Consider the following 23,792-nt stretch of genomic DNA (forward strand, 5'->3'; position numbering starts at 1 on the left):
GTGATGCACCATCAATAACTCTTGGAGACGTGAGTCAAGGTAGGCTTTTATTGGCTGGAAGAAAGCACCATCAGCAGCAAGAGACCACCACACAACATCCTGGAGACTGAGGGAGGAGCAGTGCCTCCAATCGCCTTTATACAGGGGTCTGTGGGAGGAGCCACAGGAGCAGTCAGCGGGGGGGCGTGTCCAGACAGGTATATGCAGTTCACCACAGTAAGATATATATATCTTATTGCTGTGGCCACTACACCACTGGCTGGTCTAATTATATATACAGCAAATAATTAAATAAAATAAATTAAGAGAGCAAACAAAATTTTGAGGCAGCATTCAGGGGTTCATTCAGAGATCTGATGGCAGAGGAGAAGCTGCTGTTCCTGAAGCATTAAGTGTGTGTCTTCAAGCTCTTGCACCTCCCCCTTGATGGTAGCAATGAGAAGAGGGCATGTCCTGGGTGGTGGGGGTCCTTACTGATGGATGCTGCCTTTTTGAGGCATCGCCTTTTGAAGATGCCCTCGATGCTGCGGAGGCCAGGGCCCACGGTCTGCGACCGGCTGCAGCCTTTAACGAGAAGTGGCAAAGAAATAATGTTACAGAACAGTACTGAAAGCGTTAACCTTGAATGTAAATCATGACAAGGCATTGTGCTTCTTAAGAACATTTTTGTTACTAATAAAGTTTGTTTTATATTTAAAAAAAAGAAGTTGCAAAGAAAACTACCAGAGAATAAAACTTTCACAGTTACAAAGGGTGAGTACGTAATTTGCTGGAACATAGAATTGACAACACAGGGCCAGGCCCTTCAGCCCACAGAATCGTGCCAGACTAATGACAATGATGATGCCTAACCCGGGTAGTTCCCAACACAAACAACATATTCTCATGATTCAAGACTGTTTAATGTCATTTCCGGTACACAAGTGTAAAGGAGAAAATAATTGTTACTCCAAATCCGATGCAGCACGAAAAAACCCACAATAAATATAAATACATAAGATAGCTTATGTACCTATACTGACTGTATGTCCCTAAAGTGTTGCTAAACACTGGAGTGTCTGTACATAGGGTGGCTCTGACAGGAAATGATAAAGTAGTGGTGGTTGGGGGTGTGGAGGGGTGGGTTTGTGGGTGGAGGTGTTGATCAGCCTTACTGCTTGGGGATAGTAACTGTTTTTGAGTCAGGTGGGCCTGGCGTGAACGCTACATCCCCCTAATGGGAGTGGGACAAACAGTCCATGAGCAGGGTGAGTGAGATTGATTATTGTTGGTTTTTTCCCCAGTATGTATGTCTTTGATGTGCACGTGACAAATTAAGCTAATCTTTCATCTTCTGCCTGCACGTGGTCCATATCCCTCCATTCTCTGCACATTCACGTATCTGAGACCCTCTACGGTATTTGCCTCCACCACCGCTCCGGGTGTATTCCAGGCCCCTACCTTGTTAAAAAAAAATCATCTCTGCCCCGCACATCGCCCTTAAATTTACCCCTCTCACCTTAACTGCATGTTTTCTAGTATTAGACATTTTGACCCTAGTCTATGCCTCTCAATTTTATAAACTTCTAGTCTCCCCTCAGCCTCCGCCGCTCCGGAGAAACAAGCCAAGTTTGTCCAACGTGCCCTTTAATCCAGGAAGCATCCGGCACTCTCTACATCGCCTCCCGAACAGTTCAGATGCGGTCTAGCCAGGGTGTGTGTTTTTAACAAAGCTTCCTCCCAGTCAGGACGCGACGGGCCGAATGTTCTCTTGGGGAGCCGAGTTCCGTCAATCGGAACACCGTCTGTTAGCGTGTGCGTAGGAATCAGCTTACAGGAACGCTCCCAAAAGATCCTGTTGCATGTTTACGAGGCTGGGAGGTGTTTGGAGGAGGGCCCATCACTCGCCGAGACGAGAGCGGGAAGGAAAGTTTTGCAGAGAGGCACATGACCGGAGCAAGGCGGCTGTCTGGTGGGAAGCGGGCTGTGATTCGCTCCGGGCCGGCAGGAGAATGCTCTGAGCTCCGTTTGTCCGCGCCTGCCTTCAGTACCCAAGAGTTGCAAACATGCAGGAGATTCCCCAGACCGAGGTCTACGTTTACGAGAAGGTGGTGATTTCCATCTCCTGCCTGTTGTCTGTCCTGGGCTCGCTGATGATCATCGCCACCCACTTGTGGTGGCCCGACCTGCGCAGCAAGGCTCGCCAGCTTCTGGTCTACCTCTCGGTGGCGGACCTGTTGTCGGCTCTCTCCTACCTCTACGGAGTGCTGCGGGACTTCCAGCGCTCCTCCTGGGACTGTGTGTTGCAAGGAGCCCTGTCCACCTTCGCCAACACCAGCTCTTTCTTCTGGACCGTGGCTATAGCCATCTACCTGTACCTGCTGATCGTGAGGTGCGAGCAGAGCGTGGCAAACAGTCTCATCGGCTGGTTTCACGCCATTAGGTACGCACAGCCCGTTTTTAAATTAGAGTGTTTCATTAGCTGATAACTACACACAAAATGCTGGAGGAACTCAGCAGGTCAGGCAGCACCTATGGGGAGGAATAGAGCAGTCCACGAGTCGGGCCGAGACCCTTCCTTAGTCATGGCTTCCTCCGTCCTGATGAAGGGTCTCCGCCCGAAACGTCGACTCCATAGGCGCTGCCTGACCCGCTGAGTTCCTCCCAACATTTTGTGCGTGTTGCTCCGGATTTCCAGCATCTGCAGAATCTATTGTGTTTATAATGACTTAGTAAATTGGTTTACTTATTGTTACAAGTTCTGGGGTACAGTGAAAAACTTGCCATGCATATGGTTCTGAAAGATCAATTAATTACAACATTACGTTCAGGCAGTACAATGTAAAACAGTATGTAACAGAATGCAGAAGGCGGTGTTACAGAGAAAGTGCAGTTGAGGTGGACCCCAAGGTCCAAGTTCACAACGTGATGGATTGAAAGTTCAAGGGTCCATCTAGGGAGCCATTCAACAGTCTTACAGCAAACCGTCCAATAGTCATATAACAATTGGACAAAAAGTCTACTTGAGCCTGGTTTCAGGCATTTTATCTTCTGCCTGCTGGGAGAGGGAAAACGAGAGAATGCCCCAGTTAGGTGGCATCTTTGATTATGTTGGCTGCTTTACCCAGACATTGAGAACTATAGACACTCTTTGGAAGGAAGGCTGGTTTCTGAGGTGTGCTGGGCAGTTTGGACTTCTGTGTGGTCTCGGGCAGAGCAGTTGTCTTACCAAGCCGTGATGCGTCCTGATAGAATACTTTCTGTGCTGCATCAATAAAAAGTGGTGAGGGTCAAAGGGGACCTGCCTCCCGAGGAGGTAGGGGCATGGGCAACTTTCTTGGCCTATGACATCAATAAGGTTGGACCAGGACAGTGATATTCAATCCTGGGAACCTGAAACTATCACCGGGTCCTGTTGACATAAACAAGAGTGTGTGCACTGGCCCCCCCACTTCCTAAACAGCTCTTTGTTGACATTGAGGGGAAAGGTTGTTGCCATGACAACATGTCACTAGGCTCTCTATCTCCTTCCTGTATTCTGTCTCACTAGGATGGTATCATCTCCAACTTTGTAGATGGAGTTAGAGCAGAATCTGGCCACGCAGTTGGAGAAGGTCGAGTTGGGGGCTGAGGATGCAGCCTTGTGGAGCACCAGTGTTGAGGATAATCGTGGTGGAGGCACTGCCATTTTAAAAGTTTCTTCCCCCAAGTCTGATCAACCATTCTAGTTTAGACTAATTTGTCAGGGGGCTGGGAACTGGAGTGATGGGGCTGAGACTGGGGCATTTGGTATAGAAGTCAAAACCGTGTAATGAGACTGTGAGGATGGTCGGGCAGATACGGCAAAATTGCAGTCAGTGTGATGAGGTGAAGTGTAATATGGGGACAAAATCAACAAGGGTGATGAGTACAGAACTCAAGGCGTTATATTTGAGTGCACACAGTATACAGAATGAGGTAGATGATCTTGTAGCACAGTTGGAGATTGGTGGGTATGATGTTGTGGGCATCACTGAGTTGTGGCTGAAAGAAGATTATTGCTGAGAGTTTAACATCCAAGAGCTCACATTGAAAGGACAGGCAGCTAGACAGGGAGAGTGGGGTGACTCTGTAGGTAAAAAAATCAAATCCTAGAAAGAGGTGACATGGGATGGGAAGATGTAGGATCCTTGTGGGGAGAGTTAAGAAATTGCAAGGGTAAATAGACCCTGCAACAGTTGCTAAGATGTGGGATATAAATTACAAAGAGAGGTAGAAAAAGCATATAATAAGGGCAATGTAATGAAAGTCATGGAGGATTTCAAAATGCAGGTAGATTGAGAAAATCAGGTTGATGCTGGATCCCAAGTGAGGGAATTTGTAGAATGCCTTCAAGATGGCTTTTTAGAGCAGTTTGTGGTTTAGCCTACTAGGGGAAAGGCAATTCTAGTTTGGGTTTTGCGGAATGAACCAGATCTGATGAGGAAGCTTAACGTAAAAGAACCAAAAGCAGAGAAGCAGAGATGATTCAACAATGAAGAATAACTTTAATAATAAACTGCAAAAACAAGCGACAAGGGGCCAGAAAAAAAGAGAACAGATAATACCACAATGAGGCAACAAGGTAACTGAAGGCTAGGAGCAATTGGTTGAGGCTGACTGGTTTGATGATCATAATATGATGGAATTCACCCTGCAGTTTGAGAGAGAGAGAGAGAAGATAAAGTCAGATGTATCAGTAGTATAGTGGAGTAAAGGGAATTACAGAGGCATGAGAGACGTTGGCCAAAGTTGATTGGAAAGGGACACTAATAGGGATGACAGCAGGTGTTTCTAGGAGCATTTTGGAAGTCACAGGATAAATACATCCCGAAGATGAAGTATTCTAAAGGATGGATGAGGCAACAGTGGGGTGACAAAGAAAGTCAAAAGTAGCACTAAAGCAAAGGAGAGGGTATATATTATAACAAAAATTAGTAAGAAGGTAGAAGATTGTGAAGCATTTATAAACCTATAGAAGGCAACTAAAAAGCCATAAGGAGAGAAAAGATGAAGTATGAAAGTTAGCCAGAAATACCAGAGGATACCAAAAGTTTTCTTCAGCTATATAAACAGTAAAAGAAAGGCGAGAATAGATATTGGACCACTGGAAAAAGGTGCTGGAGAGACATGTAATGGGGGACAAAGAAATGGTGGAGAAACTGAGTAAGTATTTTGCGTAAATCTTCACTGTAGAAAACATTAGCACTATGCCAGAAATTCATGAGTGTCGGGGCAGAAGTGACTGGGGTTGCTATTACTAAGGAGAAGGTGCTTGGGAAGATGAAAGGTCTGAAGGTAAATAAATCACCTGGACCAGTTAGATTACACCTAGGGTTCTGAAAGGGGTAGCTGAAGAGATTATAGAGGCATTAGTAATGATCTTTCAAGTATCACTATATTCTGGAATGGTTTCGGAGGACTGGAAAATTGCAAATGTCCATCTACTTTTTAAGGAGGGAGGGAGGGAAGCAGAAGAAAGGGAATTATAGACCATTTAGCCTGACTCCAGTGGTTGGGAAGATGTTGGAGTCCATTATTAAGTATATGGTTTTGGGGTACTTGGAGACGCACGATAAAATAAGCCAAAATCAGAATGGTTTCCTTAACGAGATATTTTGCCTGACAAATTTGTTGAAATTCTTTGAGGAAATAACAGGTAGGATAGACAAGGGGAGTCAGTGGATGTTGTTTACTTGGATTTTCAGAAGGCCTTTGACAAGGGTCCACACAGGAGGCTAATGAACAAGATAAGAGCCCTTGGTATTATAGGAAAGATACTGATATGGACAGAAGATTGGCTGATTGGCAGGAGGCGAAGAGTGGGAATAAAGGCGGCCTATTTTGGTTGGCTTTTGAAGATAGGTGGTGTTCCACAAGAGTGGGTGTTGGCTCCGCTTCTTTTCATGTTATACGTATAGTGGATTGATAGCTTAACGGCCAAGTTTGCAGACAGTACAAAGATAGGTGGAGGGGTAGGTAGTGTTGAGGAAGCAGGGAGTCTGCAGAAGGATTTGGACAGATTGGAAGAATAGACAAGAAGTGCCAGATGAAGTGTAATGTAAAGGAAGAGTATGGTCTTCAGTAGAATAAGTAAAGACGTAGACTATTTTCTAAACAGGGAGAAAATTCAAAAATCAGAGGTGGAAAGTGACTTGGCAATCCTTGTGCAAGATTTCCTAAAGGTTGAGTTGGTGGTAAGGAAGATAAATGCATTGTCAGCATTCATTTCAAGAGGACTAGAATACAAGAGCAATGATGTGATGCTGAGAATTTGTTAGGCGCTGGTCAGACCACACTTGGTGTATTGTGAGCAGTTTTGGGTCCCTTATCTAAGAAAAGATGTGCTGACATTGGAGAGGGTCCAGAGGAGGTTCACGAGAATGATTCTGGGAATGGTGGGGTTAATGTGTGAGTGGCATTTGATGGCTTTGGGCCTGTACTCACTGGAGTTTAGAAGAATAAGGGGGGGAATCTCATTGAAACCTATTGAATATTGAAAGGCCTAGACAGAGTGGATGTGGAGAGGATGTTGCCTGTAGTGGGTGAGTCTAGGTCTAGAGGGCACAGCCTCAGAAGAGAGGGATATCCATTTAGAATGGAGATGAGAGGGAACTTCTTCAGCCAAAGGGTGGTGAATTTGTGGAGGCCAAGTATTTAAAGCAGAAGTTAATAGGTTCTTAGTTAGTCAGGGCGTCAAAGGTTACGGAGGAAGGCACACAACTCTGCAAACTTCCTATTAACTCTGGTCTAATCACAGGAAAATTTCCAATAAACCTACTAACTACAATGGCCAGTTAACCTACTAACAGCATTGGAATTGAGCTCTGAACTCTGATGCACCAGGCTGTAATAGCATCATACTAATACCGTAGTTACACTATCGTGGTGCCTCACTATATAAAGCTGTTTTCATTTCCTTCCCCCTTTAACCTCTAACTTTATTTCAATATAATTCTTATCCTTTATAATTGTTGAATGATGTTCTTTGGTGCATGTCGTGTCTGGTTATTTGAGCAGCTGCTTATTTCGGACAATTTTTTTTGTAATTTGTTTTTTTTTATTGAAGTTCATCATGAAACAAACATTTCCGTAAGATGTATTTCAGACATTGTACATATATATCATATAATCATATATGTCACAAATCTCCACATAATATTTACCTGAGGTATACACTTATAGAAAGAGAGGAGAGAAAAATTATTTCGGACAACTTTTAAAGAACAAAAGCAAATCGAGAAAATAGCTGGGATTCTCTTCATTTATTTGGGACACAATGACTGTTGCCGAACTTTTTCCAACTAGTGACAGTTGCATGCACATTGTGTGGCCGTTAGACATTGCACTGTGTTTAGAACGAACAGTTTTTAAATAGCATCAGTTGTGTGTGTTTGTGTTCAAAAAGCAGTGATTTTTGTCACCGATAGTTGGTGAGAGATATGCAATAGGACAATTCAGAGCTGATTTGCTCATTGTAGTTTCAAGCATTCAGACTTAGAAATGCCTGAAAGAGCCAGGCGTGAAAATAAAATGATTTCACTACTTCAACAGGTTAGGAACTACGAAGAATTTGAAGGTATTGGCAATCATCTTGAATGTTACCTTTGGTGTCCCAGACTCTCAGCTCTCACCTGTGGCTCCAGGTAGCTGTTTGCATGTGACAGCGATCATGCCCTGGTGCACCACTTCGACAGGCTGGCATCAGCGGGACTCATTTCCTGGTGAGATAGGGACATACCTGTTCAGGCATGCCAAGTGGACTGGGCAGATAAGATCTGCAGTGAAATCCAAAGATGATTTTACATGGAGAATGAAGGGCATGACGAGACTCAAGGATTCATCGTCATCCACTGCAAGCTTTTCTATGTTTCTATAATGAATACTCATCCACTGGACTAGGACTTGTGAGGTAGAGAAAGTGCAACTGCCCCAATGCAGTGGCTTTTCCACTTTAAAAACTCTCCTGCTCAGTTTTCCTGTCATCGTCAGATTTGACGGACTACCATTGGTAGTGTTCTCATTTGTTTTGCATTTCATTTAAGTACATAATTTGTTACTCAGTCTTTTTTTATACCTTTTTAACAATTTCCATAAAACTTTGGCTAATTGAGGTAGCTGCTTAATTGGGCCAAAATATCCTGGTCCCAATTAACCAGAATCCATTGTATATGTAAATATATATATAGCAAATAAAGTTGATCTTTGCTCGTCAGCTATCCTTATTGATTGTAATCTGTTGGTCAGGAAGTCAAGGATCCAGTTACAAAGGCGGTGTTGGTTTAGGAAAATGGAAACAAGTTTGCTGAGAATTATTCACTCTGTGGCTACTTTATTAGGTATACCTGCTTGTTTATGCAAATACCTGATCAGCCGATCATGTGGCAGCAAGTCAATGCATAAAAAGAGATTCAGTTGTTGTTCAGAGCAAACATCAGAATGGGGAAGAAGTGTGATCTAAGTGACTTTGACCGTGGAATGATTGTGGTGTCAGATGGTGTGGTTTAAGTATCTCAGAAACTGCTGATCTCCTAGGATTTTCACGCATAATAATCTCTAGAGTTTACAGAGAATGGTGCGATAAACAAAAAATACCAAGTGAGTGGCATTTCTGTGGGTGGAGTTACCTCGTTAACGAGAGAGTTCAGAGGAGAACGGACAGACTGGTTCAAGCTGACAGGAAGGTGACAGTAACTCAAATAACCACGCATTACAACAGTGGTGTGCAGAAGAGCATCTCTGAATGCACAACACATCGAACCTTGAAGTGGATGGGCTACAGCAGCAGAAGACCATGAACATAAACTCAGTGGCCACTTTATTAGGTATAGCAGGTGCCTAATAAAGTGGCCACTGAGTGTATTTTAAGTTCTTCCCAATTTAAATGCAGTTGACATTAGCACACACTGGAACACAGGAGTCCTATTGAAACCGCCTCTCATGGAGGTACATAGCACGAGCGGTGAGGAAACTTGCAGAGTCACAGTGGGTAATTCCGAGATACTACGTACGGAGATAGAAGCTCGTGCTGTTCAGTTTGTAGATTGGAAAGTATTGTACAAACTGCTTTACATTTAGCCCCTTTAACAATTCCAAACATCCCAAAATACTTGTCAGCTGAGGAAGCAGTGCACTGTTTGGGTATAAAATTACAAGACAGACTGAAACCAGCCAGCCCACGGTCAAAAGCAAACACAACTTGTGCCCGAGTACCCAATGTGACTGTTGCCGTAAGCAGCTGTTGTGAGTATTGATTTAATATTGTCACACGTACTGGGATATAGTGAAGAGCTGTGCTTTACATGCTGTCAAGACCAATCATTCCATACATGGAGGTAGTAAATAAAAAGGGGGAATGCGCAATGAAATGTAACAGGAGAGGGAGAAAGAGAGAAGGGCCATGACGTGGTAGAGAAGTGTAGTGGACTTTGCCCAGTACAACACTGGCACCTTGCTCCCCCACAGCTGGAGGTGTCCACATGAGGTGCTCCTCAAGAAAGCAACATTTCAAGGTTCAAGGTATATTTAAAGTAGGTATGCAGTGTACAACTGGGAGTCGTCACCTTCTCCAGACAGCCACCAAACAAAGAAAACAATGGAAGCCGTTCAAAGAGAAACATCAGCCACCCCCTCCAGTCGCAAAAAACAAATCGTGCAGGCAACAAGAACATCAGACCCCAATCCCCCACACAAAATACAAACATCATGTAAATACCAACAAGAACATCAGACCCCGATCCCCCACACAAAATACAAACATCGTGTAAATACCAACAAGAACATCAGACCCCGATCCCCCACACAAAATACAAACATCGTGTAAATACCAACAAGAACATCAGACCCCGATCCCCCACACAAAATATAAATATCGTGTAAATACCAACAAGAACATCAGACCCCGATCCCCCACACAAAATATAAACATCGTGTAAATGCCAACAAGAACATCAGACCCCGATCCCCCACACAAAATACAAACATCGTGTAAATACCAACAAGAACATCAGACCCCGATCCCCCACACAAAATACAAACATCGTGTAAATACCAACAAGAACATCAGACCCCGATCCCCCACACAAAATACAAACATCGTGTAAATACCAACAAGAACATCAGACCCCGATCCCCCACACAAAATACAAACATCGTGTAAATACCAACAAGAACATCAGACCCCGATCCCCCACTCAAAATACAAACATCGTGTAAATACCAACAAGAACATCAGACCCCGATCCCCCACACAAAATACAAACATCGTGTAAATACCAACAAGAACATCAGACCCCGATCCCCCACACAAAATATAAACATCGTGTAAATGCCAACAAGAACATCAGACCCCGATCCCCCACACAAAATATAAACATCGTGTAAATACCAACAAGAACATCAGACCCCGATCCCCCACACAAAATACAAACATCGTGTAAATGCCAACAAGAACATCAGACCCCGATCCCCCACACAAAATATAAACATCGTGTAAATACCAACAAGAACATCAGACCCCGATCCCCCACCACACAAAGAGAAACAAACAAATTGCGCAGATGAGAACGGGTGAAAACACAGAATATAAAAACACAAAACTGAAAGAGTTCAAGGGAACCACAGTCCAACCCATGAATCACAGACCCAGAAGACAGAGCTTCAGTAACATCCTCCGAGAGCATCATGGGACAGAGAGACCACCAGGGTGCAGGGGCTTTCATCTGCAAGCAGCAAGCGAGAGACCATCACCTTCCACACTCACCTCGATGTCTCAATCTTATTTGCCTTAATCAGCGAGAAGTAGAGTCGATCTTCGGCTCGCGACACATTTCTTAGCTTCCAGACCTCATGGCCGCTCGCCCTCCGGAATTTTCTTGGAGACAGCAAGGTGCCAGATTGCTCAATCAATCTTCGCACTGTAGACCACAGGCTCTATCAGAGCCAGGAACACCTTTTAAACTGTCATCAAAGATCCCTGACATCTGGGCCATGCCATCAGACAGGAGGTACAGAAGCCTGAAGCCCCAGGGCACTCGGGCACCAGGTGCAAGAACAGCTCCTTCCCTTCAACCACTCAGTCTTAAACCAATCTGCACAACAGTAATTGCTACCTCAGTATAGCAACACTATGACCATTTCAACCACTACAATGGACTTGTTATTTGTTCTCATTGTGTTCTTTCTTGTATAATTTATGTTTAATTTGTCTTCTTGTGAATGTTGTGTCTCCTATACTCTTTGCCTTTGATGTTACTGCAAGTAAGTTCTTCATTGCACCTGTGCGTTTAACAATAAACTTGACTTTGACTTTCACTATGAGGCAGATTGAAGATTCATTGTTTAACATATGAGATGCCCATCCAACAGTGAAGTAGAAGCTGTGACTTTGACTTTCACTATGAGGCAGATTGAAGATTCATTGTTTAACATATGAGATGCCCATCCAACAGTGAAGTAGAAGCTGTGCTTGAGTCTGGTAGGACGTACTCTCGTGTTTTTATACCTTCCATCGAACAGGAGAGAGGAGGAGAGAGAATGGCCATCGTGGGAAGGGTCAATCACACACGAAGCGCTCCCCACCATTCAACACGTGCAGAAGCATCGATTACAAAAACAATGGGGCTTTTCCCTCAGAAGGCAATGCCCGCCCACTGTTCACTTGCTTTTCCGTGGTTGTGGCAATCAGAACGTGTGTTCAAGTCCTTAGAATTATCTAAGCTCATCACCCCTACTAGGGCATAGTCCGCCAATAGCAACTTGCCCGTGTACTCTGTCCTCGGCTAGTCTTACAGGTTATCACTAGGTGTAGCCCACCTTACGAGCTTTCCTCTCCCGGGGGGTGAGGTCTTTGGAGCTTCTGTTGGTGTTTCTGTAGCTCTGGGTGATCTGAAAGGTAAATAATATTGAGCGATTGTTCATGCAAATGATGCATTTCACTGTATTTTTCAAAGTACACACGATAAGTAAACTTGAATCTTGAGATTGTGAGATCATGTGCATTTAAACAGTTCAAAAGTGTGATTCTTAAAGGCAAATTGCAGGTTTCAGAATACAGCGATAACAGTTCAGAAGATATATATCTAGTAGTTTTTTAAGCTGTCGCAAAACATCGCCGTATGTCACTAGTTATGTGTGATAATTAAAAGGTAATCTCTAAAATCTCAATGTTGTGTCTGTCTGAGGCAGTGCTCTTCACCTCCATCAGCTGTGGGAATATCTGACTCAGTGTGAGGTGAAATGGTTCATCACCAGCAGTGATTGTCGACCGTGTCTGTTCGGCCATTTCTAATGGACATGCCTCTGTTTTGTTTTCTCACCAGTTGGCTTGTGCCTTTAACCATCACGATGGCAGCCGTCAGCCTGCAGAAAATAGGCTACGACGCATCCGACGTGTCGGTGGGATGGTGCTGGATTCGTATCGGTGCAGAAAATAGCATCTTGTGGATGCTGCTGACGGGCAAAATCTGGGAATTTGTTGCTTACATCACCCTGCCAACGCTCTACATCCTCATTAAGAGGCACATCTACAGAGCGGTATGATCAAAAGTCGTATTCTGACGTGGGCACTGGGCGGCAAGATAGTGTAGCAGTCAGCGTAACACTTTACGGTGCCGGCTGTAGGGTCGAGGTTCGGTTCTTGCCACCGTATGTAAGAGTTTGTATGCTTTCCCCCGTGACCATGTGGGTTCATTCCGGGTGATCCGGTTTCCTCCACGTTCCAAAGACGCAGACTTGGGGTTAGTGAGTTGCGTGATGCTGTGTTGGTGCCTGAAGCCTGGTGACAGTTGCCGGCTGCCCTCAGGAAAGTTTTCACACTCTGTCGTCATTGACACAAATGACATCAACATTGGATGTTTCGACTTACAGAGACACACTTGGCAAAAAAAGTCAAACTAAATCTATTATCGAAGTATGTAAACAGAACTGTGCAGAAGTCTTGGGTAAATATATATAGCAAGGGTGACTAAGACTTTTGCACAGTATTGTAATTGTCAACGTGGAGTGGAGAGCGAGTTTGTAAATCTGGCAGGAGCAACGATGTTGGGAACAGTGAGGGTGGAGGGTGTGGGATGGATGGCTGAGAAGGAGTGCCGGGATAGGAGATGCAGACACACCCAGCCCTGAGACACCAGGCAAGGTCATTTGATTTCAAGCAATTGGTTTATTGATCATTTCAGAATGTCTCTCAGTGCTTCCCCTCCCCTTTTCCCAACCATAATTCCTCTCTCCCTGTCCCCTTCCCACACTCAGTTCACAATAGAGACCCATATCAGAATCAGGTTTATCATCACTCACGTATGTTATAATATGTTATGATTTATTTTGTGGCAGCGGTACAGTGAAATACATAAAATTACTACTGTACTATGCAAAAGTCTTTGGTGCCCTAGCTACATATATGTGGCTAAGACTTTTGCACAGTACTGTAGGTAACCAATAGTTACTTTCAGATTCAATTTCTCACATGAATTTACAGCAAATTAAAGAAATACAATAGAATATATGAAAAGTTGTACATAAGCAAAGACTGACAAACAAACAGCCAATGCACAAAAGAAGACAAATAGTGCAATTAAAATAAATAATGCTGAGAACATGAAATGTAGAGTCCTTGAGAGTGAGTCAGTAGAGGGTTGTGGAATCAGATCAGTGTTGAAGTGAGTGAAGTTATCCACATCGGTTCAGGAGCCTGATGGTTGAAGGGTAATAACTGTTCCTGAACCTGGTAGTATGGGACCTAAGGCTCCAGCAGTGAGAAGACAGCGTGGCCTGGATGGTGTGAGTCCTTAATGATGGACACTACTTTCCTGTGACAGTGCTCCTTGGAAATTGTTCTCAGTGGTGGGGAGGGCTTGACCTGTGATGGACTGGGCTCTATCTACCACCTTCTGTAAACCTTCCTTGGGCATTGGTGTTCCCATACCAGGCCGTCATGCGACTCTCCACTGTACGGCTTTAGAAAGCTTGACAAGGTTTTAGATGACGTGCCGAATTTACAAAAACTTCTGAGGAAGCAGAGGTGCTGTCATGCCTTGTTTGCAATGGCACTTGCGTGCTGGTCCCAGGATAGATCATCTGATGTGAATTTACAGCTACGGACCCCTCTCCTCCTCTGATCGGCTAGTGACGACTGGCTCAAGCACCTCTGGACTCTTCCTCAGCTCTTTGGTTTTGCTAACATTGGGTGAAAGGTCTTTCAAGAGGCCTTGAAAGATTCTGAAAGGTAGTGTTTGAGCAGGCAGAGTGTTACCATGCAGGACTGAAGGCAATCTAAGTCAGGGGGAATTTGGGTTTTCCTTCCTTGTTTGGTGAGAATGTAGAAGTTTTACCACAGGGAGTGCTTTGTGGCTTATGCATCTGAGAAAGCTTGCAGAAAAGAAAGGAACGGGGTACTTTTTGTGGTGATTGAATGGGGAAGTTCAATGGGGATAATTCTTTAATTGCAAAAAGAGAACTGAACAAAAAGATCATTATCAGGTTGGCAGACTGTCACACGTGGGAGGGGGGGTCAAATGTCGACTGTCCTGGACTGCGTTCCCCAGACATTCAGAACTAGTATCAATGTTTTGGATGGAGGGTTTGTAATTTTGCCAGTGATCCAGGTCTAAGTAGGTATAGTGAGCTGTGAGAAAGGTGCAAAATATCTTTAAAGGACTGTTGAAAGGTTACGCAGGTGGACAAGATGCCAGTGTTTAATGTGAGATAGGGAAATGAAAAAATACACAAGCGGTTCTGCAGATGCTGAAAATATGGAGCAACCCACACAAAATGCTGTAAATTCACCCCTCTCACACCTTCTCTACCTCACCTGCCTCTAGTGCCCCTTCTCCCCACTTTCTCCCATGGTTCACTATCCTCTCTGATTAGGTTAAACCATCTTCAGCCCTTCACCTTTTCCACCTCTTGCTTCCCAGCTCCTCATTTCACCCCGCCCCCACCACCTACCTCCCCCCTCATCTGGTCTCACCTATCACCTACCAATTTGTACGCCGACCCCACCTGCCACCCTATCCTGACTGCTGCCCCCTTCCTCTGCTGCCCGAGTGTTCATTCCCCTCCATGGACGCTGCCTGACCTGCTGAGTTCCTCCAGCGCTTTGTGTGTGTGTTGCTCAAAATTTCCAACATCTGCAGAATCTGTTCAAGCATTGAAGATCACTCCGTGTGCAGCAGCTGTGATTGTAGCAAAACTCAGCGTGGAAGATTGTGGCTTTAGACAAGTGGAAATGACTAATAGAAGAGGGCATATTTTTAAGCTGATTGAAGGGAAATATAGGGGAGTTATCAGAGGTAAGTTTTTTACACAGAGAGTGATGAGTACGTGGAACACTCTGCCAGGGTTGCTGGTAGAGCCAGACACATTAGAGACTCTTAGAGAGGCACATGGATAGTAGGAAAATGGAGCTATGTGGGAGGGAAGGGTCCTATTAATCTTAGGGAATGTTAAAAGGTTGGCACAACGTCATGGGCTGAAGGGCTTGCACTGTGCTGTAATGTTCTGTTTGGACACAAATTTGAATGAGCAGGGCCCTGAGGAACATGGAATTAATGCAGGGAAGTCAGATTTGTTTAGCTGGGTGCAGGGGTTAGCATAGACCTGATGGGCTGAAGGGCCTGCTTCTGTGGGTACAGAGGCCTGATGACTGTGAGTCTGGACCCACGGTGTGGAGGTCAAAGGCCCGGATGCATCCTGACCTGGGGTTGGAGGCCCATTTGTGTACGTGGGTGAGAGATTAGGAAAGGGATTTGTTTTACTGATGTTGTATGTTGGCTCTATGTCGTTCAGCCGAACATTGCAAGCGTTCTGTGTTGGCACCGTAACCGAGCAACGCACAGCTTGAGGCCTAGTCCATACTATGACAGAGACCACGCGGCTCCCCGACGCCCGCCAATAAATCAGTGAATCGGACTTGCAGCATTCCACGTTAACAGTGCCCAATGTCCAAATAGGAAAGGGGTGGGTTTTGCTATTGTACGTTAGCTGCATGTTGTTCAGCTGAACATTGTAGGCACGCTTTGCTGGTGCCAGAATGTGTGGCGACACGAGCAGGCTGCCCCCAGCACATCTTACATTGTGTTGGTTGTTAAAATAAGCATTGTGTTTCGCTCTTGTGTTCGATGAACGTGTGATACATAAAGCTTATCTCTCTGTCTTTTACTAAACACTTCCAAAAAGTAGAAGTATTAGTGGGAACAGAGCAGCCCATTGGTTGATAGCAAACAGGAAGTTGGTAATGACCAGATAATCGCTTTTAGTGATGTTGACCAAGATATAAACATTAACCAGGATACCCGGGATGACCTCCCTGCTCTTCATGTGTATGATAAGATCCCATCCACTTAGGACTAGACATTTTTATTCTGACCTGGATAACGGTAGAGTAGTGGTTAGCACAGTGCTTTATAGTACAGGCGACTCAGGTTCAATTCCCGTCAATATCTGTAAGGAGATTTTAACGTATCTCCATGGGTTTCCCCTGGGCGCTCCAGTTTTCTCTTACAGTCCAAAGGCGTATGGGCTCGTAGGTCAATTGGTCATTGTAAATTGTCCTGTGATTAGGCTCAGATTAAATCAGGGGATTGCTGGGTGGAGCATTTCGAATGGCTAGAAAGGCCTATTCTGTACTGTATCTCAATTAAAAAAAGTAATATCTTAAGTAGACCTAGCTATAGAAAGTGTTAAGAGATTTACAAGATTCATATTTTAAAAATGAGTCCTGATAAAGGATCTCGACCCCAAACATCAGTTGTTTATTCTTTTCCATAGATGCTGCCTGAGTTGCTGAGTTCCTCCAGCGTTTTGAATGTGTACCCCAAGATTTCCAGCATCTGTAGAGTCTCCTGTGTTTACTATTTTTTTTAATGTTGTGATTGACTGTGTAGAGTGGGGCTAACAATATATCAAGTACTTAATAGACAGTGTAACTTGAGTAGAAATGCATCAAAAATAAATTCAGTCGGCATTTGATTCCCTGAAGAAAGAACTTTATGTAGCATAACTTACAGCCTGTATTCTAAGGTTTCTTTTATTTGATCACTTGATAAATTGCTGAGGTCATCTATTGTCCGGGAGCTCCCGATGCGATCTCCTCTACATTGGTGAGACCCGCCATAAATTGGGGGACTACTTCGTCGAGCACCTCTGCTCCATCCACCAAAAGCGGAACTTCCCGATGAGCAAACATTTTGATTCCCATTCCCGTTCCGACATGTCGGTCCGTGGCCTCCTCTTGTGCCAAGATGAGGCTTCCCTCAGGGTGGAGGAGCAACATCTTATATTCTGTTTGGGAAGCCTCCAACCACATGATATGAATATCAATTTCGCCTTAGAGTTTAAAAAACATTCTCTTCCTCCTCCCCCCCCACCCCTCTTCTATTCCATCTCTCTGCCTTCTCACCTCTTTTCATCTGCCTATCACCTCCCCCTGGGTCCCCTCCTCCTTCCCTTTGTCCACTCTCCTCTCCTATCAGATTCTTTCCTCTCCAGCCCTTTACCTTTCCCACCCACCTGGCCTCACCTATCACCTTTAGCGAGCCGCCTCCTCCTCCTCCCACCACCTTTTTATTCTGGTGCCTTGCCCCTTCCTTTTCACTCCTGAAGAAGGGTCTCAGCCCAAAATGTTGACTGTTTATTCATTTCCACAGATGCTGCCTGACCTGCTGAGTTCTTCCAGAATTTTGTGTGTGTTATTTGGTAAATTAGTTTATTATGTGAAAAACCTTTTAGTGTGCTGTCCACACAGATCATTTCATTATAAGTGTACTGAGGTCGTACAAAGGAAATCAATAATGTAGAATGTAGAACGAAGTTTCACAGTTACAGAGAAAGTGTAGTGCAGGCAGACAATAAGGTACAAGGTTATAATGAGGTAGATTGTAAAGTCAAGAGTTCATTTTATTGTACTAGGGGACATTCAGTAGTTTTACAACGGTGGGAAAGAAGCTGTCCTTGTGTCTGATGGTACGTGCTTTCAGACCCTTCTGTATTCTGCCTGGTTTTAGGTGATGGGCGCAGGCTTGGTGGTGGAGAAGGGAGAATGTCCGGGGTAGGTGGATCTTTAACCATGAATACAGAGAGGATTGGATCTACCTGTTCCTCGTGACTTCCCATTACAGTGATTTGTTGGTCCAATCCATTCTCTTGCTCCTCCATTTCTTATGGTGTTCAGTAGGTCCAGTTTAATATCAGAGAATGTATACAGTACACCACCTGAAATTCTTACTCTTCACAGACATCCACAAGACAAGAAACCCCATAGAATGAATGATAAGACCATCAAAGTCCTGAAGCCACCCCTCCCTTTGGACAAGCAGCAGCAGAAGCATCAACCCTCCCCCCTACCATGCAAGTGATCGCAAAAGCCCCCCAAAGAGACCTTGATACAGAGTTCGTCAAAACTACAGTCCATAACTCAGCACTTCAGCATCTCACCATCTCTCTCTCTCTCTCCCTCTCTCCCCCTCTCCCTCTCCCTCCCTCCCCCCCATCGAGGGAGAGAGCAGTTGCTCCTGCAGTAACGAGAGCAAAGATCAGTAACTCGCTATTCTAAAGTTACAATCTTCCCATGTTGCTTCTCCAAGCCCCCCGTCTCGAGGACTGACGGGCTCTCGCTCTCCATCAAAAGAGAAGAGAGAGGGATTGCTGGATTACAGGGACAGTCTTTCTGACAGCAGCCAGCAATTTAGCAAACACACCGCCTGCTGTCTTGACGTTTCAGTCTCCCAGGGAATTACTCCTCCCTAACAAAATCCTTCCTGAAAATTCCAGGTGTTACACTGTCCTGTGGGAGGATTCGGAGTTTCGGCTTCACTTTGAATTTCGATCCTGACCAGCTTGTCTGTGTTCCTGAACTGGTTTTCTTTGCTTGGAGGAATGTACAGTATTCTCCACAAGAAATCATCCTCATAGCTTCCAATCTCTATCTTGAACATCGTGACCTACGAAGAGGACAGTCAACCCTTTGCGAATTTGTTGGCCCTCAGAGCATTTCCATTCACATAATTATTTTCCTGTTCCCTGTTCTCTTCCAGTTCCCAACTTCTCCTAGATTCTCCCATGTCCACTCGTTCGTTCGTTATGTGCTGTGTCTTCCCACGACCGTGAGTGTTCATGGCAAATTTTTCTCCAGAAGTGGTTTGCCATTGCCTTCTTCTGGACAGTGTCTTTACAAGACGGGTGACCCCGGCCATTATCAGTACTCTTCAGAGATTGTCAGCCTGTTGTCAGTGGTTGCATTACCAGGACCTGCTCCCATGTCTTCACATGACCCTGATTGGGGGTTCAGTGGGTGCCACCCCTTCTCAAAGATGACCTGCAGACTAGCAGAGGGAAGGGGCACCTTGTACCTCCTTTGGTAGAGACTTAGCTTGCCGCCACCCAGTCCCTCCACCTTCCTTTCATCCATGTGCCTATCCAACAGTTTCTTAAACGTCCCTAATCTAGCTGTCTCTACCACCACCCTTGGTAGGGTGTTCCGCACACCCACCACTCTCTGTGTTTTAAAAACAACTGTAAAGCCCCGCATGCAGCACGCAGGCCAGACAGCATCTATGGATGCAGATGCCGGAAAGCCAAAGCCCCACACACATTCCAAAGCAACAGCATTTTGTGTGTGTTGCTTCAGATTTCCAGCATCCGCATCCATGGATGCTGCCTGGCCTGCTGAGTTCCTCCAGCATTTTGCGTGTGTTGCTCTGGATTTTCGGCATCTGCGGAGTTTCTTAAAAACTCTGAACTTCCTCCTATACTTTCCACCAATCACATTAAAATTACTCCCCTTTTTAATTCTCTTTTAAACTGCTAATTGTGTTGTTACATGTAACCAAACAAGTTGTTGCTTTCTTTCAAGTTCCCAATTGTATGCAATGCTAATCCTGGGGGTTCAGACAGAATTAGTCAGATCCTTAGACTTGTTTGTTAAGGAAAGAAGAGGGTTGACCTGATTAACACAAAGCAGAGAGAAAACCAAAATCAGCTGTTCATTTTATTTTAAGGAATTTCTGCAACCTCACACAGCTGATCTTTTCTCTCATGAACAAAAGTACCTTTATTTGAATCCTGGCCGTGGTTCAGTGGGTCCCAGTCCAATTATTGTCCCTTAGTCATCGCTAACACATTCCTGATGGCTATTACACTGGTGCTTGTGTGAGCTTGCCTTGTCCAACTTGATCGCTGCCTTTCCAGGATTAGAATGGTGACTGTGTGTCTGAAGTTGCTTTCGGACATCACAAGACTGCGAGAGGCTTTGGGCCAGATTGTGGAAACGGCTATCCACACTTGGCTCCCTGAAGAATCAGAGTCAGGTTTATTACTGCTGACATATGTTGTGACATTTGTTACTTTACAGCAGTGTACAGTGCCATCCACAAAGAATCCGATAAGTCACAACGAGGAATATAAAAATAAGCAGTGCAAAAAGGGAGAGCAGAATAGTGAGGTAGTGTTCATGGGTTGGTTCACTGTCCGTTCAGAAATCTGATGGTGGGGGGGAAGAAGCTGTTCCTAAAACATTGACTGTGCATCGTCAGACTTCTGTACCTCATCCCTGATGCTAGAAATGAGGAGGGGGCATCTCGTGGATGGCGAGGATCCTTGGCAATGGATGCCACCTTGTCGAGGCTTCACCTTGGTGGCATTGCTAGTGCCAACGAAGGAGCTGGCTAAGTCTTCAAACCTCTGCAGCTTTTTCCGATCCTGAGCACCAGGCCCTCCGTACCAGACGGTGACGCGTCCAGTCGGAATGGTCTCAGCAGTTTCTCTGTAGAAACTTTGCCATTCCACATCTCCTCGAACCGCTAGTGAAATACAGCCACGGGCACGCCGCCCTCCTGATTGCGTCAATATGTCGGGCCCAGGGCAGACCTTTAGAGAAGTTGGCTCCCAGGAATTTGAAGGGTCTGCTCACCCTGCAGTGACAACTAGTGTGTGTTCTCCTGGCTTGTGGCTCCTACTTCCACCGGGGTTTCCGTTCTGGCAGCCCACTGCACCCCACTCACCATTCATCCGAACATTGTTGACAGATATGAGGAGGGCCAGTTGGAGTACCACAGCACAGAAACAGGCCCTTCGGTCCATCTGGTCTGTGCCAAACAATTGTTCTGCTAGTCCCATCGACCTGTATCTGGACCATGGCCCTTCATAAACCCACCCCCCCCCCCACATCCATGTAGTTATCCAAACTTCTCTTGAATGTTGAAATCACTTCCAAAGGTTCAAAGGTCCAATTTACTGTCAGAGAAATGTATGCAATATACATCCTGCAATGCTTTTTCTTTGCAAACATCCTTGAAAACAATCCCCAAAGAATAAACAACAGTTAAACAAAGCCGCCCCCATCTCCCCTCCCCCATGCGTAAGTGGCAGCAAGCCACAATCCCCCCCCCCCACTCCACCGGCAAAAAAAAAGCATTAGCACCCGCCACCGAGCACTCAAGCGTGAGCAAAGCAATAACAAAGACACAGACTTGCAGTTACCCCAAAGACTTTGCATTTCACCTGGTATTTGACATACCACAGGTTCTCTCTCTCCCTAATAGGAGAGGAGGAGGTGTCTCCATTTTCCCAGCGAGCGGGCAGACATAACAAACAACTCGCTGGTTTATGATGTTAAAGGTCTGTTACATCGCTTTTTTCGAGCTCTGTGCTTGAAGATCGCAAAGATCTCGGGTCTTTGGGCACACACGGCAGTAGATTTTCCGACTTCCCTGCCGACACACAGGTCTCCTGCCGTGACACCGACCTTTGATCTACCCGTCTCCAGAGCCCTGAGATCTTAGGCTTCCAAATCCGAGCCGGACTGTCAGGCCGAACAACAGCCAGTCCTGAAACCCCGAGAACAGGTCCCATTCCTGCAAAGCACCAAAGTCAGCACGAACTCCAGGTCAGGGTCTTCAAAAGAACCCTAAACAGGAAAGGTAGAGATACTAAAGATGAAAATGGAGCTGTTCCCGAAGATGCAAGCAAAGGAGTTGCCGTTTAGCGCCATCTTTATTCCGTCCCACCCCCACTTCCACTGGCAGCTCTTTCTACATTCATACCACCCTTTGAGTGAAGAAGTTTCCCTTAACTTAAATATTTCACCTTTCACCTTTAAGGTTCTATAACTTCTTGTTTTAGACTCAGTGGGGAAAAAGCCTGCTTACATTTACCCTGTCTATGCCTCTCATAATTTTGTTTACCTCTTTATCAAATCTCCCATTCTCCTATGCTCCAGGTGAAGTCCTGACCTATTTAACCTTTGCTTATAACTCAGGTCCTGGCAACATCCTTGTAAATTTTCTCTGTAATCTTTCAGTTCGCAGTGGACGAGCCTGCTGAGATTGCTTCTTCTGATTGACACGGAAGCCCTTGGCAGTGTGCCCCCTCGGGGTATGGGATGCCCTTACACAGCCTCTTCCCAGCCAACCAGAGACACAACTCAGAAAGGTCCCCTGGTTCCAGGCATCTGGGATGATGTGGGGTGGCACAGTGGCTCAGGAGTTAGTGTCATACTGGTTACAGCTCCAGCAACCCGGATTCAATATCCGCCTCTGTAACGAGTTTGTACATCCTCCCTGTGACCGCGTGCGTTTTCTCTGGGTGCTCCAATCTCCTCCCATCTTCCAATGACGTACAGGTTAGCAGGTTAATTAGATACATGGTTTATTTGGACGGTGCGGGCTCGTTGGGCTGGAAGGGCCTGTTACCGGGCTGCATCCCTAAATAAACAAACGAATTACAGGTGAACTGTTTGGTTTGATGTGCACAATCGTTCCAGAGAAATATTGGTATACTCGGCTGCCAGGAAGTGATTGTTTGACCCACTGTTGTTGATTCTCCTCAACCCTACCTTATTTTGAAGTTAAGGTACACTGAGTGGCCACCTTATAAGTTACACCTGTGCACACCTTGTGAATGGAGCTATCTAATCAGCCAATCATGTGGCAGCAACTCAATGCATAAAAGCATGCAGACACGGTCAAGAGGTTCAGTTGTTGTTCAGACCAAACATCAGGAGGAGGAAGAAAGGTGAATTAAGTGACTTTGACTATGGATTAACTGGTGCCAGACGGGGTGGTTTGAGTATCTCAGAAACTGCTGATCTCCTGGGATTTTCACACACAACAGTCGCTAGAGTTTACAGAGAATGGTGCGATAAACAAAAAAAAACATCCAGTGAACGGCAGTTCTGTGGGTGAAAATTAATGAGAGAGGCCAGAGGAAAATGCCAGACTGGTTCAAGCTGACAGGAAGGTGACAGTAACTCAAATAACCACACGTTACAACAGTGGTGTGTAGAAGAGCATCTCTGAACGCACAACATGTTGAACCATGAAGTGGACGGGCTACAGCAGCAAAAGACCATGAATATACTCTCAGCGGCCACTTCATTAGATACAGGAGTATAGTGGCTGTTGAGTGTATGTTAGGTTTTGAAGTAGTTGTTGATATTTTTCAACCTGTTGGAAATAATTCTAACTGGACACATATTTTCCATGGATCTCAGTAAACAGCACTGAGATTCTGAGTAATTATTTCTCTCAATCACAGGTTCCTAGGGATCGAGCAACCCGGGGGAGTTCTTCCATCTATACAAGGGTATGTTTGTCTCCTGCAGCTGACGTAATATTGTCAGCACACAGGAGTACAGGTGATATATGGCAAGGAGCTATCAGTCTTTCATACACTTAACAAACTGTACGCTTAATCTCCCGAGTAACACACACAAAACGCTGGAGGAATGCAGCAGGTCAGGAGGATTCTATGGAAATGAATAAACAGTCGATGTTTCGGGCCGACACCTTTCATCAGGCTAA

General features: G+C 45.2%; 1 protein-coding gene across 1 annotated transcript in view; it reads left to right on the plus strand.

Annotated features, from left to right (window-relative positions):
* The first annotated feature begins 1,902 nt into the window (after positions 1 to 1,902).
* The window catches only part of gpr157 (G protein-coupled receptor 157), a 38,528-nt gene continuing 16,638 nt past the window's right edge, over positions 1,903 to 23,792 (plus strand). The window contains exons 1-2 of the mRNA XM_073032268.1: positions 1,903 to 2,422; positions 12,318 to 12,531. Of these exons, the coding sequence (XP_072888369.1) occupies positions 2,046 to 2,422; positions 12,318 to 12,531 (591 nt within the window). The 5' untranslated portion in view covers positions 1,903 to 2,045. The remainder of the gene's footprint in view (positions 2,423 to 12,317; positions 12,532 to 23,792) is intronic.

This window comes from Hemitrygon akajei, chromosome 29 (assembly GCF_048418815.1).
Source record: "Hemitrygon akajei chromosome 29, sHemAka1.3, whole genome shotgun sequence".
In the NCBI taxonomy this organism is placed as follows: Eukaryota; Metazoa; Chordata; class Chondrichthyes; order Myliobatiformes; family Dasyatidae; genus Hemitrygon; species Hemitrygon akajei.